Genomic DNA, 22377 nt, shown 5'->3' with positions numbered 1-22377 from the left:
TCATATCTAAGCACAGAGCTATATAAAAATAACCAGGTCCATAGAGACAGCCCCTGTGCCATTGGTTATACCTTCTGGATTGAGTCATCCAGGGCTCTGCTATTGTCCCTTGCTCCAAAAAGAGTGACTATAAATTGAATGCTTTTGATGATGTTAAACACTATTTTTATGAGGTAGGTCTGCGTTTCTTCATCTATAACACACGTATCACGTTACTAGGCAGATCATAAAGATGCAGAAAGCTAAAGGCACATGGAGGTGTGACTGGAGGGCAGCATGAGCTAGTGAGAAACTGAGAAGAACATAGGCAGCTTGATCCTATCACGGGCTAGATGAGACTCAAGTTCCTAATGCCAACAGTTTCATCAGTCAGCCATAAACTAAGGTAGCCAAGGCGAATCTAAGTTCTGAGTTCCCCGTCAGTGAGAGTGCTGAAGTGTTGTTGCAGAGAGCAGGAGCTGATGTGCTTCTGCGTTTGTCTGTGTCTTTATAGATCCAACGCAGAAAGCACAGCGGTCCACTTGGAGGCCTTGAAGAAGTTAGCCTTGGTGTTGCAAGAGAAGAAGTACACCATTGACGACTTGAAAGACCACAAACAGAAGCTGATCGAGCACCTGAGCCTAGACGACAGAGAGCTGGTGAGAGAACAGACCAGTCACTTTGAGCAACGGTGGTTTCAGCTCGAGGACCTGGTCAAAAGGAAAATCCAGGTGTCGGTCACCAACCTGGAGGAATTAGGTGTAGTGCAATCCAAATTCCAGGAGCTGATGGAGTGGGCAGAGGAGCAACAGCCCAACGTTGCGGAAGCCTTGAAGCAGAGCCCCCCTCCTGACATGGCTCAGAGCCTCCTCACGGACCACTTGGCCATCTGCAGTGAGCTGGAGGCCAAACAGATGCTCCTGAAGTCAGTGATGAAGGATGCAGATCGCGTGATGGCTGACCTTGGCCTCAGCGAACGGAAGGTGATCCAGAAGGCACTGTCAGATGCCCAGAAGCATGTGAATTGCCTCAGTGACTTAGTGGGCCAGCGAAGAAGGTACTTGAACAAAGCTTTGTCTGAGAAAACCCAGTTTCTCACAGCAGTCTTCCAGGCCACCAGCCAAATCCAGCAACATGAACGAAAGATCGTGTTCCGGGAATATATCTGCCTCCTTCCAGATGATGTGAGCAAGCAGGTCAAAACATGTAAGACTGCGCAGGCCAGCCTCAAGACTTACCAAAATGAGGTCACTGGACTTTGGGCACAGGGCCGCGAACTGATGAAGGGAATAACAGAGCAGGAAAAAGCTGAAGTGCTGGGGAGGCTTCAGGAGTTGCAGAGTGTCTATGACACCGTTTTACACAAATGCAGTCACCGGCTGCAAGAGCTTGAGAAGAGTCTGGTTTCTAGAAAGCATTTTAAGGAAGACTTCGATAAAGCCTGCCATTGGCTTAAACAAGCAGACATTGCCACGTTTCCTGAAATCAACCTCATGAATGAGAGGGCTGAGCTCCAAGCACAGCTGGACAAATACCAGAGCATTCTGGAACAATCTCCAGAGTGCGAAAACCTTCTGCTCACACTGCAGAGTACTGGCCAGGCCATGCTACCATCGCTCAATGAAGTTGATCATGCCTACCTCAGTGAAAAACTCAGTGCTCTGCCCCAGCAATTCAATGTCATCGTTGCCTTGGCAAAGGACAAGTTCTACAAGATCCAGGAAGCAATTCTGGCCAGAAAGGAATATGCCTCTTTGATCGAGTTGACAGCCCAGTCTCTGGGGGACTTGGAAGACCAGTTCTTAAAGATGAGGAAAATGCCCTCAGAGCTGATGGTTGAGGAGAGCGTGTCTCTTCAGGAGAACTGCAGAGCCCTTCTGGGTGAGGTGGCGGCCCTCGGGGAAGCCGTGAATGAACTACGCCAGAAAAAAGAAAGTTTTCGCAGCACAGGTCAGCCTTGGCAGCCAGAGAAGATGCTGCAGCTGGCCGCCCTGTATCACAGGCTGAAGCGGCAGGCCGAGCAAAGGGTCAGCTCCTTGGAAGACACCACCAGTGCTTACAGAGAGCACACGAGCATGTGCCGGCAGCTAGAGAGTCAGCTGGAAGTCGTGAAAACAGAGCAGGCCAAAGTGAATGAGGAAACACTGCCTGCAGAGGAGAAGCTCAAAGTGTACCACTCGCTGGCAGGAAGCCTGCAGGACTCGGGGATCCTGCTCAAGCGAGTGGCCCTGCACCTGGAAGACCTTATTCCGCAGCTTGATCCTTTGGCTTACGAGAAAGCCAAGCGTCAGGTCCAGTCTTGGCAGGAGGAGCTGCGACAGTTGACCTCTGGCGTCGGGGAGACAGTGACAGAGTGCGAGAGCAGAATGGTCCAGAGCAGAGACTTTCAGACAGAGATGAGCCGTTCCCTGGACTGGCTTCGGAGGGTGAAGGCAGAGCTCAGTGGGCCGGTGTGCCTTGACCTCAGCCTCCAGGACATCCAGGAGGAGATCAGGAAGATCCAGATCCACCAGGAGGAGGTCCTGTCCAGCCTCAGGATCATGAGCGCCTTGAGTCACAAGGAGCAGGAGAAGTTCACCAAAGCCAAAGAGCTGATTTCTGCAGACCTGGAACACACCCTGGCTGAGCTTCAGGAGCTAGACGGAGCCGTTCAGGAAGCCCTGCGCGCCCGGCAGGTCTGTAGGGGGCGCTCTGCCTCTCTTTTCCAGGAGGCTTACCTGTAAACACGGGAAAAAAAAATCTCTGTTGGGTTGATTGTCTGTTGAAAACCCCAGTGCTTTATTTTACTCAATTGTATGAGTCATGCATACACATCCAGCATTTGCAATGTAGAGCCAGGAAGATTGGGAGTTCAAGGCCTTCCTCAGTTACAAACCACTATGAAGCAGTCCTGGGCTACAGAAAACTTTAACACAGACACACACACACACACACACACACACACACACACACACACACACACATTAAAAATAAAAACAAAAAACCTTAAACACTGCTTTTTTTTTTTAACACTGCTTTTTTGATGGTTTACCAAATCATCCACAATGGTGCTTTTCTAAAGATCGTTTTTCTTGTTTATATGTGTAATCATCGTCATGGGTCCCCTATTGGCTACATTTTGCTTGGATTGGTGTTGTATATCATTTTTGTTCTCACCTTTAGGGTAAATAATAAATTATTTTGATAACATAGCTTACAACAGATTCAACCAACCTCAGAGGAAATATATATATTCGCTATACATGGTCCTGGATTTTGTAAGGGTATTTTCAGACATTACTGCCCCCTTGTCTCCTCCCTTTCCCTAGTCAGTTTTCATTTTCATCTCGTATGCAGGCCTATGTATGTGTGTTTGCACCTCCATAAGATCAAGGACCCGTACACAGAGTATGAGCCTCTCCAGTTGCCTTCATTCCCCTACAAATGACATCACCTTGATCTTCTTTATGGCTGAATGAAACTCCATCGCATATGCATTCCACATTTTCCTTGTCCGTCCCTGATGGCGGGCACTTTGAGTCAATTCCATCCCTGAAGTATTAGTGCTAATGTTGTAGTAAGTGTAGATGTTCAAGGTCTCTGTGACGTGCTGAACTAGAATCCTTCAGGGGCGGTATGGCTGTCTTATACATTGATCTGTCTGCAGTTTTTGAAGGGGCCTCCACACTAATTGTGATTGGCATATTTTTCAAAAATTCAAAACATGTACCAACCCTTTACCCTTTCACACTACCTCCTTAACAGTGTTATGTAGGCTGTGCCATCCATTGCCCTGTGTCTTCTCCCCTTCTTTAGGGAGGGGCGCTTCCTTCCCCTGATGTGAAATGTAACAGAGCAGGAGGAAGGGTCCTTTATCTGCGGCTCCCAAGACCTGGGAACTACAAACAGCAATGGAAGCACGTGGAGAACTTCCCAGATCGCCCTCCTACTGGGGCTGCCTCAAGACCTTGCACAGTCTCCTCATGAGAGAAAAGAAACAGCAGCTGGCGTAGATCTACTCCTTTAATGCCCTGGCCTCCAGGCCAGGAGTGTAGCTCAGCTGGTGAAGCCCAGTGGCTTGCCATCACGCACACTCCCAGCGTTGCTTAAACGAGGCGTGGTGATACATGGCAGTATCCCCAGAACTTGAGACGCAGAGGCAGGAGGAGCACATAGGGATTTTGAAGCCAGCCTAGGCTCTGTGAAACTGTGTCACAAAAGATAATAAATTATCCTGGCCTAGAGAGATGGTTCATAGTTAAGAGTATGTGCTGTTTGTCTGGAGGACCTGACCTTGGCAACCTTATAATCACCAGTAACTCTAGTTCAAGGTGATCTGATGTTCTTTGGGCCTCTTTGGGCACCAGGCATGCAGAATCTTCCTATCATATAACTTTGCTTCCTACACTGATTAAATCTAACACTTTAAATAGCAAAACCTTTAGTATTTAAGAAAGCTTGTAATGAATATGTAAAATGCTGGCTTTTCAAAGTTTGCTTAGCAAAGTCCTTCTCCATGCTAGCTCAGATTTTAAAAATGATATTCCCACAGCTGTAAATTCAGAGGCGGGCCCCGAGAGCCCTGAGTGCAGGACAAGGACTGACCTTTGCTCTTTAAAAATCATCTATCACAGTGGTCCTCAGTCTTCCTGATGCTGTGACCCTTTAATACAGTTCCTCATGTTGTGGTGACTCCAACCATAACATTATTTTGTTGCTACTTCCTAACGGTAATTGTGCTACTGTTGTGAATCAAATTGTAAATAGCTGTTAGGCAGGATACTTGCTGTGCAGCCCTCCACAGGCTGAGAACCACTGATCTATCACGTTGACTATGTTTTGAGTCGGTGATGATTCTTGAATACAACCTTAAATCTGTTAGGCTGTCTGTGCTTCGCCTTTGTGTTGTGGTTGTTGCTGTCCAGACAGCTGTAGGTCACAGCGTTTCTGGAAGCATCTCTACGCCGCATGCTCACCCTTAGCTCTCCTTTCCATTCTCCCCATGTTTGCTTGTGACTACTGAGTTGCTGCCTTCGCTGTCGGTGTAGCTCTGCTTTCTTATTCATTGATGGCTGGGTAAAGTAATTCTCTTCCTGAAGCAGCAATCTTTGTGGATTTATGCTGTTTTAGTCTCTGCTCAAGACTTAAGGGCAATTCTTTCATTTCCAGAAGCTGAGAGAGGCTGGTTTGGAAGTTGATTGTTGTCATTCTTTTAGCCCACTGAGGCATAACTACTTTGCAAAACATCCAGATAGGAACACACTACTGAGCTTTGCATTTGTCTTTAAAAGAAAAAAAAAAATTATAGTTTCAAAACCAGTCAAGATGCTAACATAAATTGATAGTTCATTTATCTCCTTACTTATTCATTATGTATTTTAACTGCAGTGATAGAACTATAGTAAAATTAGCAAAAGGAGAAATAAAGGATTCGAATGCATTCACCTTGAAAACAATTCTCCTAACTCACGTGTGAACTTCTCGTGGCATTGATAGAGCTGAGAACTAGAAAAGAGATAAAAAAAAAAATGAAATGCCATTTTACAAATCTACTATAAATTGGAAGTTGATGAAATCATGATGACTATCTTTCAGGCAACTTTGACAGAAATATACAGTCAGTGTCAAAGGTATTATCAAGTGTTCCAAGCAGCTAATGACTGGCTTGAGGATGCCCAAGAAATGTTACAGCTGGCAGGCAACGGCCTCAATGTTGAGAGTGCAGAGGAAAACCTCAAAAGTCACATGGAATTTTTCAAAACAGAGGGGCAGTTCCACAGCAATGTGGAGGAGCTCCGAGGTCTTGTGGGCAAGTTGGACCCACTCATCAAGCCAAATGGAAAGGAAGAGCTAACACAGAAGATGGCGTCCTTGGAAAAGAGGAGTCAGAGGATCACCCAGGACTCCCAGGCCCAGCAGGACCTCCTGCAGAGGTATTTAGAGTAGACCCATGCAAAAGAGCAGCATGCTAATACAATATGCATAGTAATATACATTAGCATGTAAACTCACTTCCTTTCTCTTATCGTCAGACATGTGGACACTAGAGCCCTGTGTAGAAATAGCTGGGTTAGTATTGCTGATTTTTTTCTGTTGGGCTTTTTCAAGATGTACGGTTCAATGGCAAGAGTATCAGAAAGCAAGGGAAGAAGTGATTGAGCTGATGAATGATGTGGAAAAGAAGCTGTCTGAGTTTTCGGTGTTGAAGACTTCTTCCAGCCACGAAGCCAAGGAAAAGTTGTCCAAACACAAGGTCAGTTCTGTGGCTATTTTAATGTCTCTTCATGTGGCTTGCAACAGTCTGTGATATAATGTTTTCAAAATCACATCAGTAAGTCTTTATTTCCATCCTGCTTGTGATGAAGACATGATAAAAACACATTTCATGGTTGGGGATGCTCACAAGAAAGGCATAGCTAAGACTCAAAAGAGAAATCCAAACTATCTGCTTCTGGTAAGATCCCAGGGCTTAAAAATGGCAGTAAAGGGCTGGGAGGACAGCTCAGGGGGTAAAAGTGCTTGCTCTGTAAGCCTGACACCTGGCACCCTAAGTGGGAGCCCCTGAACCCACACAAAAGGCTGTTCAAGCACAGGTTCATAATCCTAGCACCCCCACCGCAAGATGGGAGATGGCAATGAGGGAGCCTCCTGGGAGCTCCAGGAGTCTGTATCAGCAGAAAACTAGAGGGATAGCCTCTGCAAAACCAGGTGGAAGGAGACTATATAAAAAGTCATCGTTAAATCCTGCCCGGGTCCTGCCAGCCTCCAGAATAAAGAAATAAATAAACCTTTTTAAATGGTGGTAAATACTGCTCTGGATAAACTAAACTAACTCAAATAAAATCTAGAAATTAATAACTGAGTGCCCCTCATCTAACGTAGCAATGTAAGGAAGACTATAACATTCTAAAATACCAAAGTAAATTTGCTATCATTTTTATTAATTTTCAGAAATCAAAAAAAATTTCAAGTAGAAAATAACTCGTCTTTCATAAATAAATAATCTTCCCCTTTCAAAATAAATCCAAACCCAACTCTGATAAGTGAAAAATAGAGTTGTTAAAGGTAACAAAATGATTTCATAATTATTATTTTACTTTTGGGTTTTTAAGGGTAGGCTTCCAGGTAGCCAAGGCTAGCCTTGAACTCTCCATGTAGCTGAGGATACCTTGACCCCCTGAATCTCTTGCTCTGCCTCTCCACCACTACAATTACAGACATGCACCACCACGACTGCCTGAGGATCCTAAGTTTACACAGAAATATTTCCTTTTTGCAAGTGTCTTTGGGCTTTACCCAAGTCCATAGAACTTAAAAAAAAATCAACCTTTCTCTAACCCCCTCTACTCACCCCCAACCCTGCACTAGGCTTTAGTGTCTATAGTTGACTCTTTCCATGAGAAAATTGTGGCTCTGGAGGAAAAAGCATCACAACTAGAGAAAACCGGAAACGATGCAAGCAAAGCAAGCCTAAGCAGGTCGATGACCACTGTCTGGCAGCGCTGGACGCGTCTCCGTGCTGTGGCCCAGGACCAGGAGAAGATACTGGAGGATGCAGTAGATGAGTGGAGGGGCTTGAGTGATAAGGTAACTTTCCTTACAGATTGGCTTCAGCTGTGTTTTGTTTTACTTCTCCAAGAGTAGAGTGTATTTTTAAAACTTGTATTTTGCCTTTGTATTAGTTACTTTTCTGCTACTGTGACAAAACACCATGACCAAGGCAACTTATAGAAGAAAGAGTTTATTTTGGCTTATGGTACCAGAGGATTAGGCTCCTCAGTGGCAGGGAGGCAGCAGACTTGGCAATCGGAGCAGCAGGATGAGAGTGCACATTTGATCCACAAGCCCAAAGCAGACAAAGCGGAAGTAGCTCTCAAAGCCCTGCCACAGTGACACACTTCCTCCAGAAAGCCCAGGACCCGTGAACCTCCTCAAACAGGGTCATCAACTAGGGGTCCGGAGACTGGAGGTGGGGGATGGGCCATTTCGCACCCAAACAGCCACCTGCTTCTCTTTTGAAACTAGCCTTGTGAAACGTTCATTATTTCCTCAATTTCATGAAAACTAAATTATGAGACAAAATGTTACATGCACTGTACAGTTTAGTTCTAAGTCAGGATCAGATGACATGTGAGAGTAGCATGCCTGCGACAGAGAGTAGGAAGACAGAGCACACGGGACAGAAAAATGCATGCAAGGGGAGGCGTGGGGAACGCCAAGGAGACTGGACAGGGAGGGAGAGGCAGGTTCAGGCAGAACCAAGTAGGTGTGAAAATGTCATAGGGGGATCTACTGTTTTGTATGTTACTTTTAAAATAAATGAGGGCCAGGAAGTAAAGAAGCCTGTGATACAGGCTGATGACCTGCCTTGATCCTCAGAGCCCACAGTGAAGTGGGAAAACAGACCCCTACAGGTTGTCCTATGACACCCACACGTCACCTGCACACCCGTGTGCTCGCCCGTGTCCTGTGTGCACACACATGGGCGTGCACACATACAGAAATAACAGATAAAACTTCAAAAATTAAAAATATATAAATAATTTTTTAAAATTAAAATTAAGCAATGAAATTTTGAAATGAAGACAAGCCAGTGTGAGGCCCATTTTTTTAACCTGTTTTGGAAAAATTGCAAGGTAATTTTTTTCTTTTTTGCAAAAATAAGAATTTAACATAGTCTGCAAATCTGTGTTTAATTTCTTCCACCCATTAGGTAAGGTTTCATGTTTTAGTCATGTCTTCTTTGTCTCTCTCTCTCTCTCATACACACACACACACACACACACACACACACACATTCTCTCTCAAGCCAAGTTTAAAAGTGGATGTTTTGTGTGTTCAGTTCATTTAAAGTTTATCTGCCGCTTGTAGTCTGTGACTGCCTTAATAAGATATGGGGATTAATAATTTAAACCCAGAACGAGAGAGGTGGGTTTTCATGTTAAAGATACCATCTCAGTTTTCCTTTTGGAGATTTAGAGTTTATGTCATCATGGCTAACTGTGTCAAGTGTGGTGCTTACTGGACCCGCCACACTCTGTTCAGTGTAATTTTGAGCTTCATATGATATATACTTGTCATTAGGTTAAGGAAGCCACTGAAATGATCGATCAGCTGCAAGGAAAATTACCTGGAAGTTCAACAGAGAAAGCCTCAAAAGCCGACCTCAAGGCCCTCCTTGACCGCCAGGACACTTGCTCGCTGGAGCTGGAGCAGCAGCAGCTGGCCCTCGGTGTGCTGCAGCAGAGAGCGCTGAGCATACTGCAAGACGGATCCCTCCCCAGCCCTAGGGAAGAGGTGCCCATCCTGCAGGAGATTACCGCCTTGCAAGATCAGTGTCTCAAGTAATTCCATACCTTGTTGTTGACAATTACAGCTGCCCTTGGCTCAGCCGGGGACTCAGGCTTGGGGTGCTCCTGCATGCAGCTTCAAAATGTGGAGCTCCAAGTCCTTTCATTTCTACTGCTAGGTTTTCTTCACGCTTCCATTCTTCACTAGAGAGGTATAGAAATATTTTACAGTGCAAAGAGCCAGGATGATACCCAGTTGATAAAGTACCTGTTGCACAAGAGTGATTATCCAGATTTGATCCTCAGCACTCACATGAAAGAAAGAAAGAAAGAAAGAAAGAAAGAAAGAAAGAAAGAAAGAAGAGAAGCTGAACATGGTAGCACATACTTGTAATCCCAGCAAGTAGGGATGTAGAAACTGGCAGATCTCTGAAGCTTTCTGGCCAGGCAGCTTAGCCTACACCATGAACTCTAGGCCATGGGGATTCTGTCTGAAAAAACAAAAACAACAACAAAAAACAACAACAAAACCCAAAAATGAATAGCTCCTGAGAAACTGCACTCAAGTTTGACCTCTGGCCTCTATAATACATGGAGACATACGTGCATGAGCACATGCGTGTATATTCATACCCCACACACACTCACAAACCTCCTCCAGAGAGACAAAGACAGAGACATACAAACAGAGAAAGACAGACAGACAGAAACAGAGGGAGGAAGGGAGAGGGGGAGTAAGAGAGAAAGAGCGAGGGAGAGAGAAAGATGTAGGAGAGAGAGAAAGAGAGTGCAGTAAGAAGCCAGGCTTATTGTTTTCCTTTCTGTGTGTGAAGTACTGGTAAGTGAGCAAAGGAACCTTTTCAGTAAAGTACTGGAAGGCCTGCAAAAACTCGTCACTTTCTTGTTACTCTGACAAAAGCACCGGAAGGAAGGGTTTGTTGTACTTCATGGTCTGAGGGGATATAGTCCATCACATCAGGGAAGGCAGGATGGATGACAAGGCTGCCCGTCTCAGGCAGCCAAGTCATGGAACAGAGCCATTCGTGGCGGTGCAGTTTGCCTTCTCTTCTTTTCCTGTTTATTCACTCTGGGATCCTGGCCTGTGGGTAGGCTAAATTAACTACTCACCTTTGGGAGAGGTCATCCTCTCCTTGGTCAAACATCTCTGAAAACACCCTTACACACTTGCTCACAAGTATGCTTCCCAGGTGTCTCTACCCCAGGGATTCTGGCAGTGAGGATTCCCACCACAGGCACCAATAAACTACAAGCAGAGGCAACCAGTCTGTGAGGGATGGCGAAGAAGCCAGCTCCTCTCCCGCTGGAAGCCGAGTGGGGCTGAGTGACTCTGGGGTGGAATGACACAGGAAAAGCTTGAAAATCCATTGGGTGGTGGAGGGGGGACAAGTGAGTGACTCAGTAGATGGCAAGTGCCAGGTATAGTGACACACACTTGCCATCCTAACACCCAGCACACTGAGGCAGGAGGATCGTGAGTTTGAGGCTAGATAGTGAGTCTCAGGTTAGACCTTCTGCAACCAAGCAATATTTAAAATATTGGTTTGATGAAGCTTGATAACTGCTCATGATACAGGGGGATGGGAACAAGAATGACAACGAAATCTAGGCAGTTGAGCCCATTCATTGTTAGAGAATGTAGGAAAAAGTTCATCTTGATGCTCCAGAAGAGGCCATTGGGAAAATGTCTTTAGATACTTCAGTTCCTCTATTAAGTAGGGTTACCTTATACAAATCTATATTCACCTCTCTTAGTTATTAATGACTTTAGGGTAATCTGATACCATATATTGAAAGGCCTTTTATCCCACTATTCAAATCATTCATGCCATTGACATTAATCATGGTTACATGTCTAAAGCTTCAGTCTTCCTTTAAAGGCTGGCTTCTCACAGCCACATGTATTCCAGTGACACATTACATTCAAATGGTGATGACATAGTACTATTTGAGCAGATTGGGAAGATGAAAGAATCTGGCAATCTAGGTTTTCTGCATACGGAAACAAATAGCAGTTTAGTGGCAGGGAACAAAGTAGACTCTCAAATTTCCAAAGATAAATTATTCACCTCCTGTGACGCAAATTCTTCTGTTATTCTTGAACTGAACCCCAGTGTCACTAAAGATTATCTGTAAGAATTAGAGGTAATGCTACCTGCCAAGGCAAACTGGGTTTTGGCCTTTCTATGTCTTTTCTAAAATTATGTGGTGCCTCGGAGAGTTCCTCCCGCTTCATGTCCACTTCTGCTTTCTCCCTCTGGTATTTTGAAGCATGCATGAGAAAGTGAAAAATCATGGCAAACTGGTGAAGCAGGAGCTACAAGAACGAGAAGCCGTGGAGACTCGTATTAATTCTGTGAGGTCGTGGGTTCAAAAGGCGAAGGAGTACTTAGGGAATCCGACAGTAGAGATAAACACACAACTGGAAGAACTGAAGGTACAGAAGCCTTTCACTCTAAGTCAAAATGTTGCCTTTGCTTTGGTTGTTCGTGTGCACTGAATAAATTGTGAATTAGAATCTTAGGCATGTATTACACACACACACACACACACATATATATATATATATGCTATATACAAGGTATATACATAACAGATACAAGGTAGAATATATTATTCCTTTATGGAATCATCTGCCTGATGAAACGGGGCACACTGACATTCATTGCCCTTGTAAGATGTTTCTCTAATTTCACCTTTAACCATAGCTAATGAAAAATAGATAGATTTTCTCTATTTTCATGAAAAATGTATCCTTATCAGGTACCTAGAATTTTCTTGTTTTGCTTTCCTTCCTCAGACTCTCCTGGCTGAAGCCACCAGCCACCGAGAGAGCATTGAGAAAATCACAGAGGAACAGAAGAATAAGTACTTGGGTCTTTATGCTATATTACCATCTGAAATCTCCCTCCAGCTGGCTGAAGCTGCGCTGGACCTGAAGATCCATGAGCAGGTAAACTTCTAAGAGAGACAGAGGAGAGCTTTCTACTCTTTCAGAGTTAGTCCTACAAGATGTGTCTTGGTCTGCACTGTCATATTTCCTAGGAAGCAAAGGTAAATAATGAACCATTATAAAGCAATTAGCATTCAGATCACCACAGCTATGAACAATAATGTCATACAAAGGTACTGTTTATTTTTCTCACCACTGTGGCAGAAAACCTGACAGCACCAAGTCAGAGGAGAAGGAGTGGTTTGGACTCAGGGAGAGCATCCTGTCATGGTGACGAAGGCAAGGCAGGAACTGTGGCTGGTACTTCTCATATATTAAAGACCAGAAAGCAGAAAGCATGGGCTATAAGTAGAGATGCCTATACATCTCAAGTACTATCCACAGGAACCCTCATCTCCCAGCTAAGTCCCATGTTCAAAGAGGTCCACAATATCCCCAAACAACATCCAATAACTGGAAACCTGTTGCTCAAGGCATAACAAAGAAATAGGATTTATCTGTTTCACTACATGCATAAAATAATATCATATTGAATAACCAGACTATGCCAGTCACTCTTCACACTGTGATTCTAGTTCATCAAGATATAAGGTGGAGCAGGGGGCGGTTCGAGAGATGGCTCAGAGGTTAAGAGCACTGGCTGTTCTTCCAAAGGTCTTGAGTTCAATTCCCAGTAACCACATGATGGCTTATAACCATCTAGAATGAGATCTGGTGCCCACTTCTGGTGAGCAGGCACACATGCAGACAGAATATTGTATAGATAATAAATAAATATTTTTTTAAAAGGTCTGGGGTGGATGGTAGAGACACTCATGGGAGGGAAAGAAGTGAAACCAGGCATGTAGCTATCACTAGTGTGCATGCTGAAGGGCACATGCCATTAGAGGAATGGCTCCATTCTGCCCTGCCTCCAAAGCACAAACAAACAAACTGAAGGCACACCAGTCAGAACTCAGGAGTGCAGACTTGAACATTGTTTGAAAAAAGAAATAGATAGTCCTTTCCGGTGCAGAGACCAGGGGATTTTTAGATTTTGTTCCCATAAAGAGTATGTGTTTTCCTGAATTAAAAAAAAAAAAAAAAAGCATCGTGCAGCATCTGTGTGGAAGTGAGGGGATTTTTAGAATTGTCTTGGTGGCTGATTGCTAGAGCCATAAAGGTTCAGTTATAAGTCAGACAGTGCTGGCACTCACCTTAATCCCAGCACTCAGGAGGCAGAGGCACATGGATCTCCATGAGTTCAAGGCCAACCTGATCTGCAAAGGGAGCTCCAGAACAGCCAAGGCTACACAGAGGAACCATCGTGAAAAGCAAAACAAAAGTTTGATTAGAAACCATTCTATATGGCACAAAGGGAATACACTAATGCTAAAACGTTTGTGGTTCAGGAAACCTAAACTACAAAGTCTACACATCTGTGCTCTACTTTTAAATCTCCAGGAAAGGAGGCAGGGTATTTGAAAGTCGTCATCAGAATCCAGTTCTGCTTTACCATGATTGTGAGCTAAATGAAGACATACTTTTTCTTTGAGTATTTAACTGGCCAATTGGACTTCTCAGACATTGGAAGATCTGTCAGAAAGGATAAGTTAACTAGTTAAAGTCTTTGAAAAATCACGTAGGGGGGGTAGAGAGATGGCCCAGTGGATCAAAAGTACTTGCTGCTCTTGCAGGGGACCCATGCTTCACTCCCAGCACCTATGTCAGCTGGCTCACAACCCGTAACTCCAGCCTCAGGGTCTCGGGCACACTTTTCTGGACCCCAGGTTATCCACACACATGCATACATACACTCACACAAATTAATAAATCATTTTTTAAAAATCAACTTTAGGGCTGGGCCCAGTGGTGCATGCCTGGTCTACAAAGTGAGTCCAGGACAGCCAGTATTACACAGAGAAACCCTGTCTTGAAAAACCAGAAAAGGTGCACACCTTTAATCTCAGCACTCAGGAGGCAGAGACAGGTGGATCTCGGTGAGTTCTATTACAGTCAAGGATACACAAAGAAACCCTGTCTCAAGGAGAGCAGGAGAACCAAAAGAGTCTGGACACAGGGGTCTTTTCTGAGACTGATATTCCAACCAAGGACCTTGCATGGAGATAAGCTAGAACCCTTGCTCAGATGCAGCCCTTGGCAGCTCAGTGTCCAAATGGGTTCTCTAGTAAGGGGAACAAGGACTGTCTCTGAAATGAACTTGGTGGCTGGCTCTTTGATCACCTTCTCCTAAGGGTGGGTGGGTGGGTGGGTGGGGGAAGCCTTACCAAGCCACAGAGGAAGACAATGCAGCCAGTCCTGATGAGACCTGATAGGCTAGGGTCAAATGGAAGAGGAGGAGGACCTTCCCTATCAGTGGACTTGGGGAGGGACATGGGAGGAGATGAGGGAGGACAGGATTGAGAGGGGATGAGGGGAATGGCTACAGCTGGGATATAAAGTGAATAAACTGTAATAAATTTTAAAAATTAAGAAAACAAAAATAAATAAAATTTAAATGTATTAGTTATGTTTACCTGCTTGCTTGCTTGCTAGAGTTATTCCATACACTCTAGTTACTTTGGTATCGTAGGTCAGATGACGCAGGCCAGGACTAATGCAACTCTGCTCTCTGAGGAGTCTAAGGACCTTCCATGTATCTAAAGAAAATCGTGTGTAATTTACTTATTTATTTTTAAGACAAGCTCAGTATTGTAACCCAGCCTGGCCTTATTTTTCTGCCCCAGGCTCCTGAAGGCTGGAATTATAGGTGTATATAGCCACACCCAGTTACTTTTGGATTCTTGATTACTTTCTTCACAGAATTTTACTCTGACAAAAATACATAAAGTGAATGTTGCTATAAATCAAATCAAACCCACTGTAAGTGTGTGTGTGTATGTGTGTGTGTGTGTGTGTGTGTGTGTGTGTGTGTGTGTGTGTGTGTTGCTAGGGACTAACCCTGTGCTGGGCAGGGACAGTACCAGTGAGCCACACTCTGATCACGTTTTGCAGCCTCGTTTCTCTTCGTTCCTTTCCTGCTTTGTTGGTATGTAGTAGAAATGCAGCTGAAAGTTAAGCTGTCATGGTACTTTGTCATGTCACTTTGAAAAAGATGCTTGAAAACAATCCATGTGCCTGCAATTGTTGGTGCATAGGTTTCTATTTCATGAAGAAAAAATAAATCTTAGGAGATGGCAAAATGGCTCACCTGGAAAAACCACTTGCTGCCAAGCCTGATGGCCCAACTTTGGCCCCCAGGTCTCCCATGGTGAAAGGAGAGAACTGACTCCACAGTGAGTACTCTAGCCTTTAAAAGTGTGCTGTTTTACACACACACACACAAGCACACACACATACGCAGGCATGCACGCACACACATACACACATGCACAGATACTCAGATACACACACACACACACACACACACATACATACACACCCAAGAGTAGAAAAAGAACAAAAAGTATTCGTGTATCACAGAGACGAGATCACTGAGCAGACAAGCTAGGATCAGCTGCCGACAGAGCAACACTAACTCGCATCTGTAAATATTTAATGAATGACTCAGAGAACAGACATTGATTCTTTTCTTGCTGGAACAGCAGAAAGAGCATAGTAAATACACAAGGTTACTGAGAGTAAATCAGCCTCAAAGCCTTGGGGGGCTCATACTTATTCATAAGTGTGTGTGTGTTCACAATGCATAGGTGTGCCTGGGCACACATGGGGGGAAGAAGACAGCACCCAGCCCCCTCCTTTATCACTCTCTATCCTGTTGAAGCAGGGTCTCTTCCTGAATGCATGGATCTTGCTTTGTCACTGAGGCTGGAAGTCAGCAGTCTTGGAGATCCTTCAGTCTCTGTAACCTGTGGAACTGGGGTTACTGATGGGTACAGGACACCCAGCTCCTCGCCTGGATTCTGAGGTCCAAAGTTTGGTCCTCACAATTGCCAAGTCCTTCTGAAACTTGAGCTGTCTCTGCTTCCCCTTGTACCCACTGTCACGAAGTCCACTGTGTCAAAGCAGCACCGTCCACCCAAAGTGTGACCAGTCAGCGTCATTTCAGAATTTTATTATCTTTTATCTGATCCTACACTGATTGGTTTTGATGTCCCCCTTGATCATTTAGATCCAAGAGAAGGTGCAAGAAATTGAACAGGGCCAGGCCAGGAGCCAGGAGTTCGGCCGCCAAATCCAGAAACTGGCTAAAGATCTCACAATCATTCTAACAAAGCTGAAAGCCAAAACTGACAATCTAGTTCAAGCTAAGATTGACCAGAAGGTAAGGAGAAGGGAGGGAGGGAAAGGCAAGGGGCTGCTGGCTGCAAGCTACACACTGCTGTATCTATGTTACCAATTATGAGAGTTCTTAGCAAGCCACCGAAACCCAGTAGTATCAGGAGGCAGTTAAGACACTACATAAATGTCTTAGCACCAGTCCATTTAGGAAATTTATCATTGCCATAGAAATACATTAATAGAAGTGCATGCATGTATGTCTAATAGATTATTAAAAGATTCATGATGAATGTTTTGTACAAGTTAAGAAATTCCAAGGTGAATCACATTTTGTGTTTGCACCCTGTCAATGAGCTAAGCAGCTCAAATTCGCTGGGTGGGGAAACATAGGAGGCTCACAGCACACCTGCTCTGATGCTCTAACCCAAGAAATGGAAACAGCTAAATCATAGTAACATGATTATTTATAATTTTTACTTTTAATACAAACCATCAAAAGCATAATCCTTCTGATCTTAAAAAACCCAGAACATGTCTTTTTTTGTAATTGTGTGTTCTTTTGTGTGGATGACCATATAGATGCTGGGAGAAGAATTAGATAGCTGCAACTCAGAGCTAATGGAATTAGATGCTGCTATACAAACATTCTCAGAACAGCATAGGCAGCTGGGCAAGCCATTGGCCAAGAAGATAGGAAAGCTGACTGAGCTCCACCAGCAAACAATCAGGCAGGCTGAGAACCGGCTGTCTAAACTCAACCAGGTGTGTATATGCCCCAGGTCAATAACCAAAGTGATTTATGGCAGACATTATAAACACTTCTCTTTTGAAGACAGATACAAAAGACGGTGCTAGCAATGATGTAAGAAGTTTTGGTATAGTTTATTTTCTACAATGTTTCTATGAGTTACATATAAACCTGTGTTTGTTTCATAACAAACTACATTATACTTTGAATGACAAAGTTTCCCATGTTGGCTGTATAGGCTTTGTTAACTGGAACTATCATTGTAAAAAGAATAGCACCCATGAAAGAGTTCTGTAAAATCAGTTTAGGGTAGATTCAAATGTTTTAAAGTTGCATACATACCCATATATGTCATCTTAATTTTTGATTATAGATAGGCCTTTACAAATCTACTGGGCATAAATCTTTACAATCAGGTTAAATTTAAATGAGAAGTTCAGCTTTTCCTTTTTGTTTTTTTCATACAGCTTAAGCTGGCCTCAAACTCACTCAATGTAGCCAAGGTGGACCTTAATCTCCTGATCCTCTGCCTCTGCCTCCTAAGGCCTCGGGTGACAGGCACTGCTGTGCCCAGCTTAGGAACTGGTGGTTATGCATTGCAGCGTTAGATCCTGCGTGATGCCATCCTGCCTGCCATCCCTTTTACCCAATGGGAAGTGGAAATGGAATAGAAATGAGAAAGAGAATAAAACGATAATTGAGAGTAATGAAAGGAGAAATAACTCAAGCATACTGTGAACTTGGGGTTTTACCTAAGGCTCCTGGGGAATCTGTGGCAGATTGTCCATAGGCAGCTGACTTTCCAGGATCTCTTCCAATAGCAGTGAAATATCTGCCACTCTCTGGGACAGCTGTATCCACAGACACAGATTAGGGTTGTATTTCTCGCTCATGACATAGCTTTGTGTTCATCTGAACATGGATGACTTTTCAGGCATCATCACACTTAGAAGAATACAATGAAATGCTTGAGGGCATTCTGAAGTGGACTGAGAAAGCCAAAGTCCTGGTGCACGGAAACATTGCGTGGAATTCTGCAAGCCAGCTCCGTGAGCAGTACATCTTGCACCAGGTAATTTCAGAAAAGAAAAAGAAAGTTAACAAAGAAAAAAACAACTTTAACTGGTTAGACAGACCCCACATTTAAATAACCGCAGTGTAAAATTATTGTAAGTCTCATACAAAAACAATACCCTGGGGCCAGCGAGATTGCTCAGTCTGATGAAATGGGTTCGATTCCCACGTCTTACATGGTGATAGGAGAGAACCGACTCCTGCGAGCCGTCCTCTGCTCCCTCCAGCTATGCTGTGCCATGCACCGTGCCCCTGTCCTAATAAATAAATGTATTTAAAAAAAGAAAAGAAAAGTTACTCTGGTTTGATCAAAAGTAGCGAAGGATGAGAATTCATGAGACTCTATGAACACACATCCTCTTTTCTTTATGTGACTCTTCCCCTGAAACAATCATCCCCGCCCACGGTTCTTGTGTTTGTGTGTTGCTGCTGCTGCTGCTGCTGCTGCTGGAGAACCTTCTTTGGGATGTGCAGAAAATTCTTTCACATAAAAAGATACAGGGAAGTGTGGTGAGATTAGAGACATCACACCTGGAAGGAGAAAGGAAAAACTAAACTCTAAGTGTGTGACTTGTAATGAAATATGTTGTCTCTCATTTCTGCCTTCTCATCTGTAATATGCAAATTCTAATAATATCCCTATGTCCATCACCTGGGAGCAGACCTCCGACACTTACCTGGCACAAGCTGGTGACCCAGCACATTGTCATTCCTGTTTCCTCTCAGCTGCAGCCAGGGCTGAGTCATGTGACTCACTCAGCCGGTCAGAGCAGCTGAGAACAGACCCTGTATCCACACCCTGGAGGATACATTACTTCATTTCCTCTGAACTTAGGAGACAAAAATGTTCCTTTTCATTTGGTCATACTCTCTGGAAATCATTTCATCCTTTTTGTAAGTTACAGTTGAACTAAATGCACATTTCTAACAGATCTTGCTACAAAATACAGGCTGGCTTTTATTGAGGTTACATGGGTATTATCAAGTAGTCGATATTTTCCCATAGGACTTATCTTGAAAATAAATTTCCTTTTTTGCTTCAATCTGATATGGTTCTGGATATTTTTTTTCCTCCTGGAATGTTTCCATGGCTCAAATTCCAGCCCCTATCTATCATCTCTCCTCCTCTCAGTCACATACACTCCTCCAAGCTACAGACAACTGTATCTCTCAGAGAACTCTAATCATTTGCAGTGTGGCATACTTAGTTGTCTACAGACTAGACTTATGTCACAAATTAGCTGGTAAATGGTGAAAATACAACCAAGTTCTAGGAATCTAAAGATGGAGATTCAAGAACAGAAAAGAAAAAGGATATTTTAATTGTCAAAATAAAAAAGCAGTAAAAATCACGTGAAAAGCAATTACCTTAATATATGGTGGTTATCAAAGATGGCAGGGCTCCGCCCTGTTGATTTCACCTCCTGGATTCCTTAACTGAGGCTATAATCCAAAAGATGGAAAATAATTAATGTCCTATTAATGACTGTAGTGAGATTTTATTATTTATGTGTTTGTGTGTGGGGGGTGAACAATCATGCACACATGCATGTAACCATCAGAATACAACTATCAGGAGTCAGTTTTATCTTCCTTGCTTGGCATGCCAGCATCCAAGCAAGCTGACCTGCTGAGCCATTTTGATGGCCCTGCAATGGTGTTAAGAAAATTTAAATGTCAGATTGTGCTTTTGTAAGATATTTGCATATAGTGGAACATACTGTAAGTTTCAGAAAAAGCAGTCTTGAAGATTTTCATGGTGGTTTTCAGTTTTTGGGATGACATCTTGCTGCATAGCCATGCCACACCTAGAGTTTATTACGTGGTCCGTCCAGCCTGGCTTTGAACTCACTGCACTCCTGAGTGTTGGGACTGCAGGCATAAGCCATCATGCACATCTGAAGAGATCACAGAGCTAAACAACTCCCTTTTGTGCATGTATATAATAATATTGAAATTTTATTTCCTACTGCCCTCTTTATTCTTTAAGATTTGTTAATTTTCATTTTAAATGTGTGAGTTTGAAGACTTGGGTGTATACAAAAAGATGGAGTTGGGGCGCTTGGAACTTGAGTACTAGGCAGTTGTGAGCTAGCATTTGGGTGCTGTACCCCTGCCCTCCCTATTTTTACTTCTCCCGTCGTCTCCTTTGTTCCCCAGAGAGCTCAGGCTTTCATGAAGTCTACATGTTTTAGTGTAAATGTGGGACAATGCAGGCTTAGAGGTGTGATGAAGACACACACGTGTTCAAGCATCACAGCTGCTGGAATCCCATGTCCTGCTTCGTGAGGAGGCAGCCTGGTTGTGAGAGAGCATGGACCAGCAGGTCCCTCACGCAATAACAAGTGGTCTTTGTAAGCCATTAAGGTTCCCGGACTTGACCTTGTTGTCTATACCATCAGGATGACAATGTACAGTGTGTAAGCAGGCTCACGGGGTGAGACGGTCAAACGTTGTACCATGCTCATAAAAGCCCACATGGCATGCAGGCCAAGTGTGTATTAACAGCTTAGTTCTTCCTGATCTCTTCTGAATCTATTGGTCTTTCCACTGCCCATATGCAAATCTGCATTTCCATGCATATCCATATCCCCACCTACCTGTCAGTTTCACAAATATCAACACTTCACTCTAGACACTGCTGGAAGAATCTGAAGAAATTGACAGTGACCTGGAAGCGATGGCCGAGAAAGTACAATGCCTTGCCAATGTGTACTGTACAGAAAAACTGTCACAGCAAATGGCACAGTCAGGACGGGAGACTGGGGAGTTGCAGCAGACCCTCAGAGGTCGTTTGCAGAGTCTCCAAGATGCAGCCAAGGTAAAAAGCAAATGAGCAAGCAGACAACTGGCATGCTCAAGGAGAGAAAGTGTCCACCCGTGATGAGATAGGTTCTCCAGTATGAGCTGTTCTTCAGCTATGACCTTGAACTTTAAAGTCACTGTATTTTACGTTCTTGCCGGGTTTGTTCCCCAGGACATGAGAAAGTTTGAAGGCGAGCTGAGAAACTTACAGGCGGCTTTGGAACAGGCCCAGACAATTCTGGCTTCCCCAGAAGTGGGGCGCCTCAGTCTCAAGGAGCAGCTGTCGCATCGACAGGTGAGCAGAGAGAATTTAGGGTGGACTGGGGAAATGGCCCAGTCACCAGAGCTTTTGCTCTCTGATCACAGGAATGGATCTGGAGAACTCATGTTAAAACTCTGAGCATGGCCAATCCCAGCAGTTAGGAGGGAGAGGCAGGCAGACAAGGCCACCCAAGTGACATGAGTCCCAGGCCAGCAAGGGCTACATAGTGAGAGCCTCTGACAGAAAAACGACACAATGAGACAGGGTGTCCTGTGTTTAAAACCCCAGTGCATGGGAGAAGGAAACTGAAGAATCCCGTAGGCTTACTGACCACCCAGGTTACCCTACGTGGAAAGCTCTGGGCCAGAGAGCTGTTATCTGAGTTTGCTGACCTCTGACCTCCTCACACATACATACATTCATGTGCAATCCCACCATTTCCCTGCAAATAGGAACTCAAATGCACATGTGCATTTATCACCCCCCACGATAATTTAGGATGAATGGGATGATGGTGTCTATTTTTTAAAAATAGGATAAAGAGAAACATGTTTTCTAAGCCCAGTGACAGCTTTAACACAACGCATTGTTTAGAACACGAATTCCTTACAAACCCTGTTGACCCGATAGCTACGATTCAGAGAATGTCCTTGTTTATGTAACCCATGGTACGACACTAACGGCTTCCACCCCAACATGGTCCCTTTCAGCATCTACTGTCTGAGATGGAGTCCCTGAAGCCGAAGGTGCGAGCCGTGCAGCTCCGCCAGAGCGCTCTCCGGATCCCCGAGGATGTGGTCGCCAGCTTGCCGCTGTGCCACGCTGCCCTGCGGCTGCAGGAGGAGGCCAGTCAGCTGCAGCACAGGGTCATCCAGCAGTACAACGTCATGCAGGCAGGTTCAGCCGCGCCGTGAAGCAGGCTCAGTCGGCCGCGCCCACCCCAGCAGAGCGAGCACACATGAGTCACGGGCTGCTTTTCTTAGCATTGTGTGGGCTCAGCCATCAAAACACCCAGCATGCTAAATCTGACAGTCTGCTGTAGTTATAT

General features: G+C 44.3%; 1 protein-coding gene across 8 annotated transcripts in view; it reads left to right on the top strand.

Moving 5' to 3' along the window:
- Nucleotides 1-22377, top strand: part of Syne1 (spectrin repeat containing nuclear envelope protein 1) — a 461163-nt gene that overhangs the window by 268887 nt on the left and 169899 nt on the right. For all 8 annotated transcript variants that reach the window (XM_055615901.1, XM_055615897.1, XM_055615895.1 and 5 more), the window contains 13 exons: nt 494-2654; nt 5554-5891; nt 6067-6211; nt 7327-7545; nt 9043-9302; nt 11538-11703; nt 12067-12219; nt 16331-16483; nt 17020-17202; nt 18123-18260; nt 20898-21083; nt 21240-21362; nt 22040-22222. In XM_055615901.1, coding sequence (XP_055471876.1) covers nt 494-2654; nt 5554-5891; nt 6067-6211; nt 7327-7545; nt 9043-9302; nt 11538-11703; nt 12067-12219; nt 16331-16483; nt 17020-17202; nt 18123-18260; nt 20898-21083; nt 21240-21362; nt 22040-22222 — 4408 coding nt within the window. The remainder of the gene's footprint in view (nt 1-493; nt 2655-5553; nt 5892-6066; nt 6212-7326; nt 7546-9042; nt 9303-11537; nt 11704-12066; nt 12220-16330; nt 16484-17019; nt 17203-18122; nt 18261-20897; nt 21084-21239; nt 21363-22039; nt 22223-22377) is intronic.

The sequence above is a fragment of the Psammomys obesus genome, unplaced genomic scaffold, assembly GCF_907164565.1.
Source record: "Psammomys obesus unplaced genomic scaffold, mPsaObe1.curated_primary_1811, whole genome shotgun sequence".
NCBI lineage: Eukaryota > Metazoa > Chordata > Mammalia > Rodentia > Muridae > Psammomys > Psammomys obesus.
Note: the sequence above shows the minus strand (reverse complement) of the source record. Positions and strands in the feature narration are given on the sequence as shown.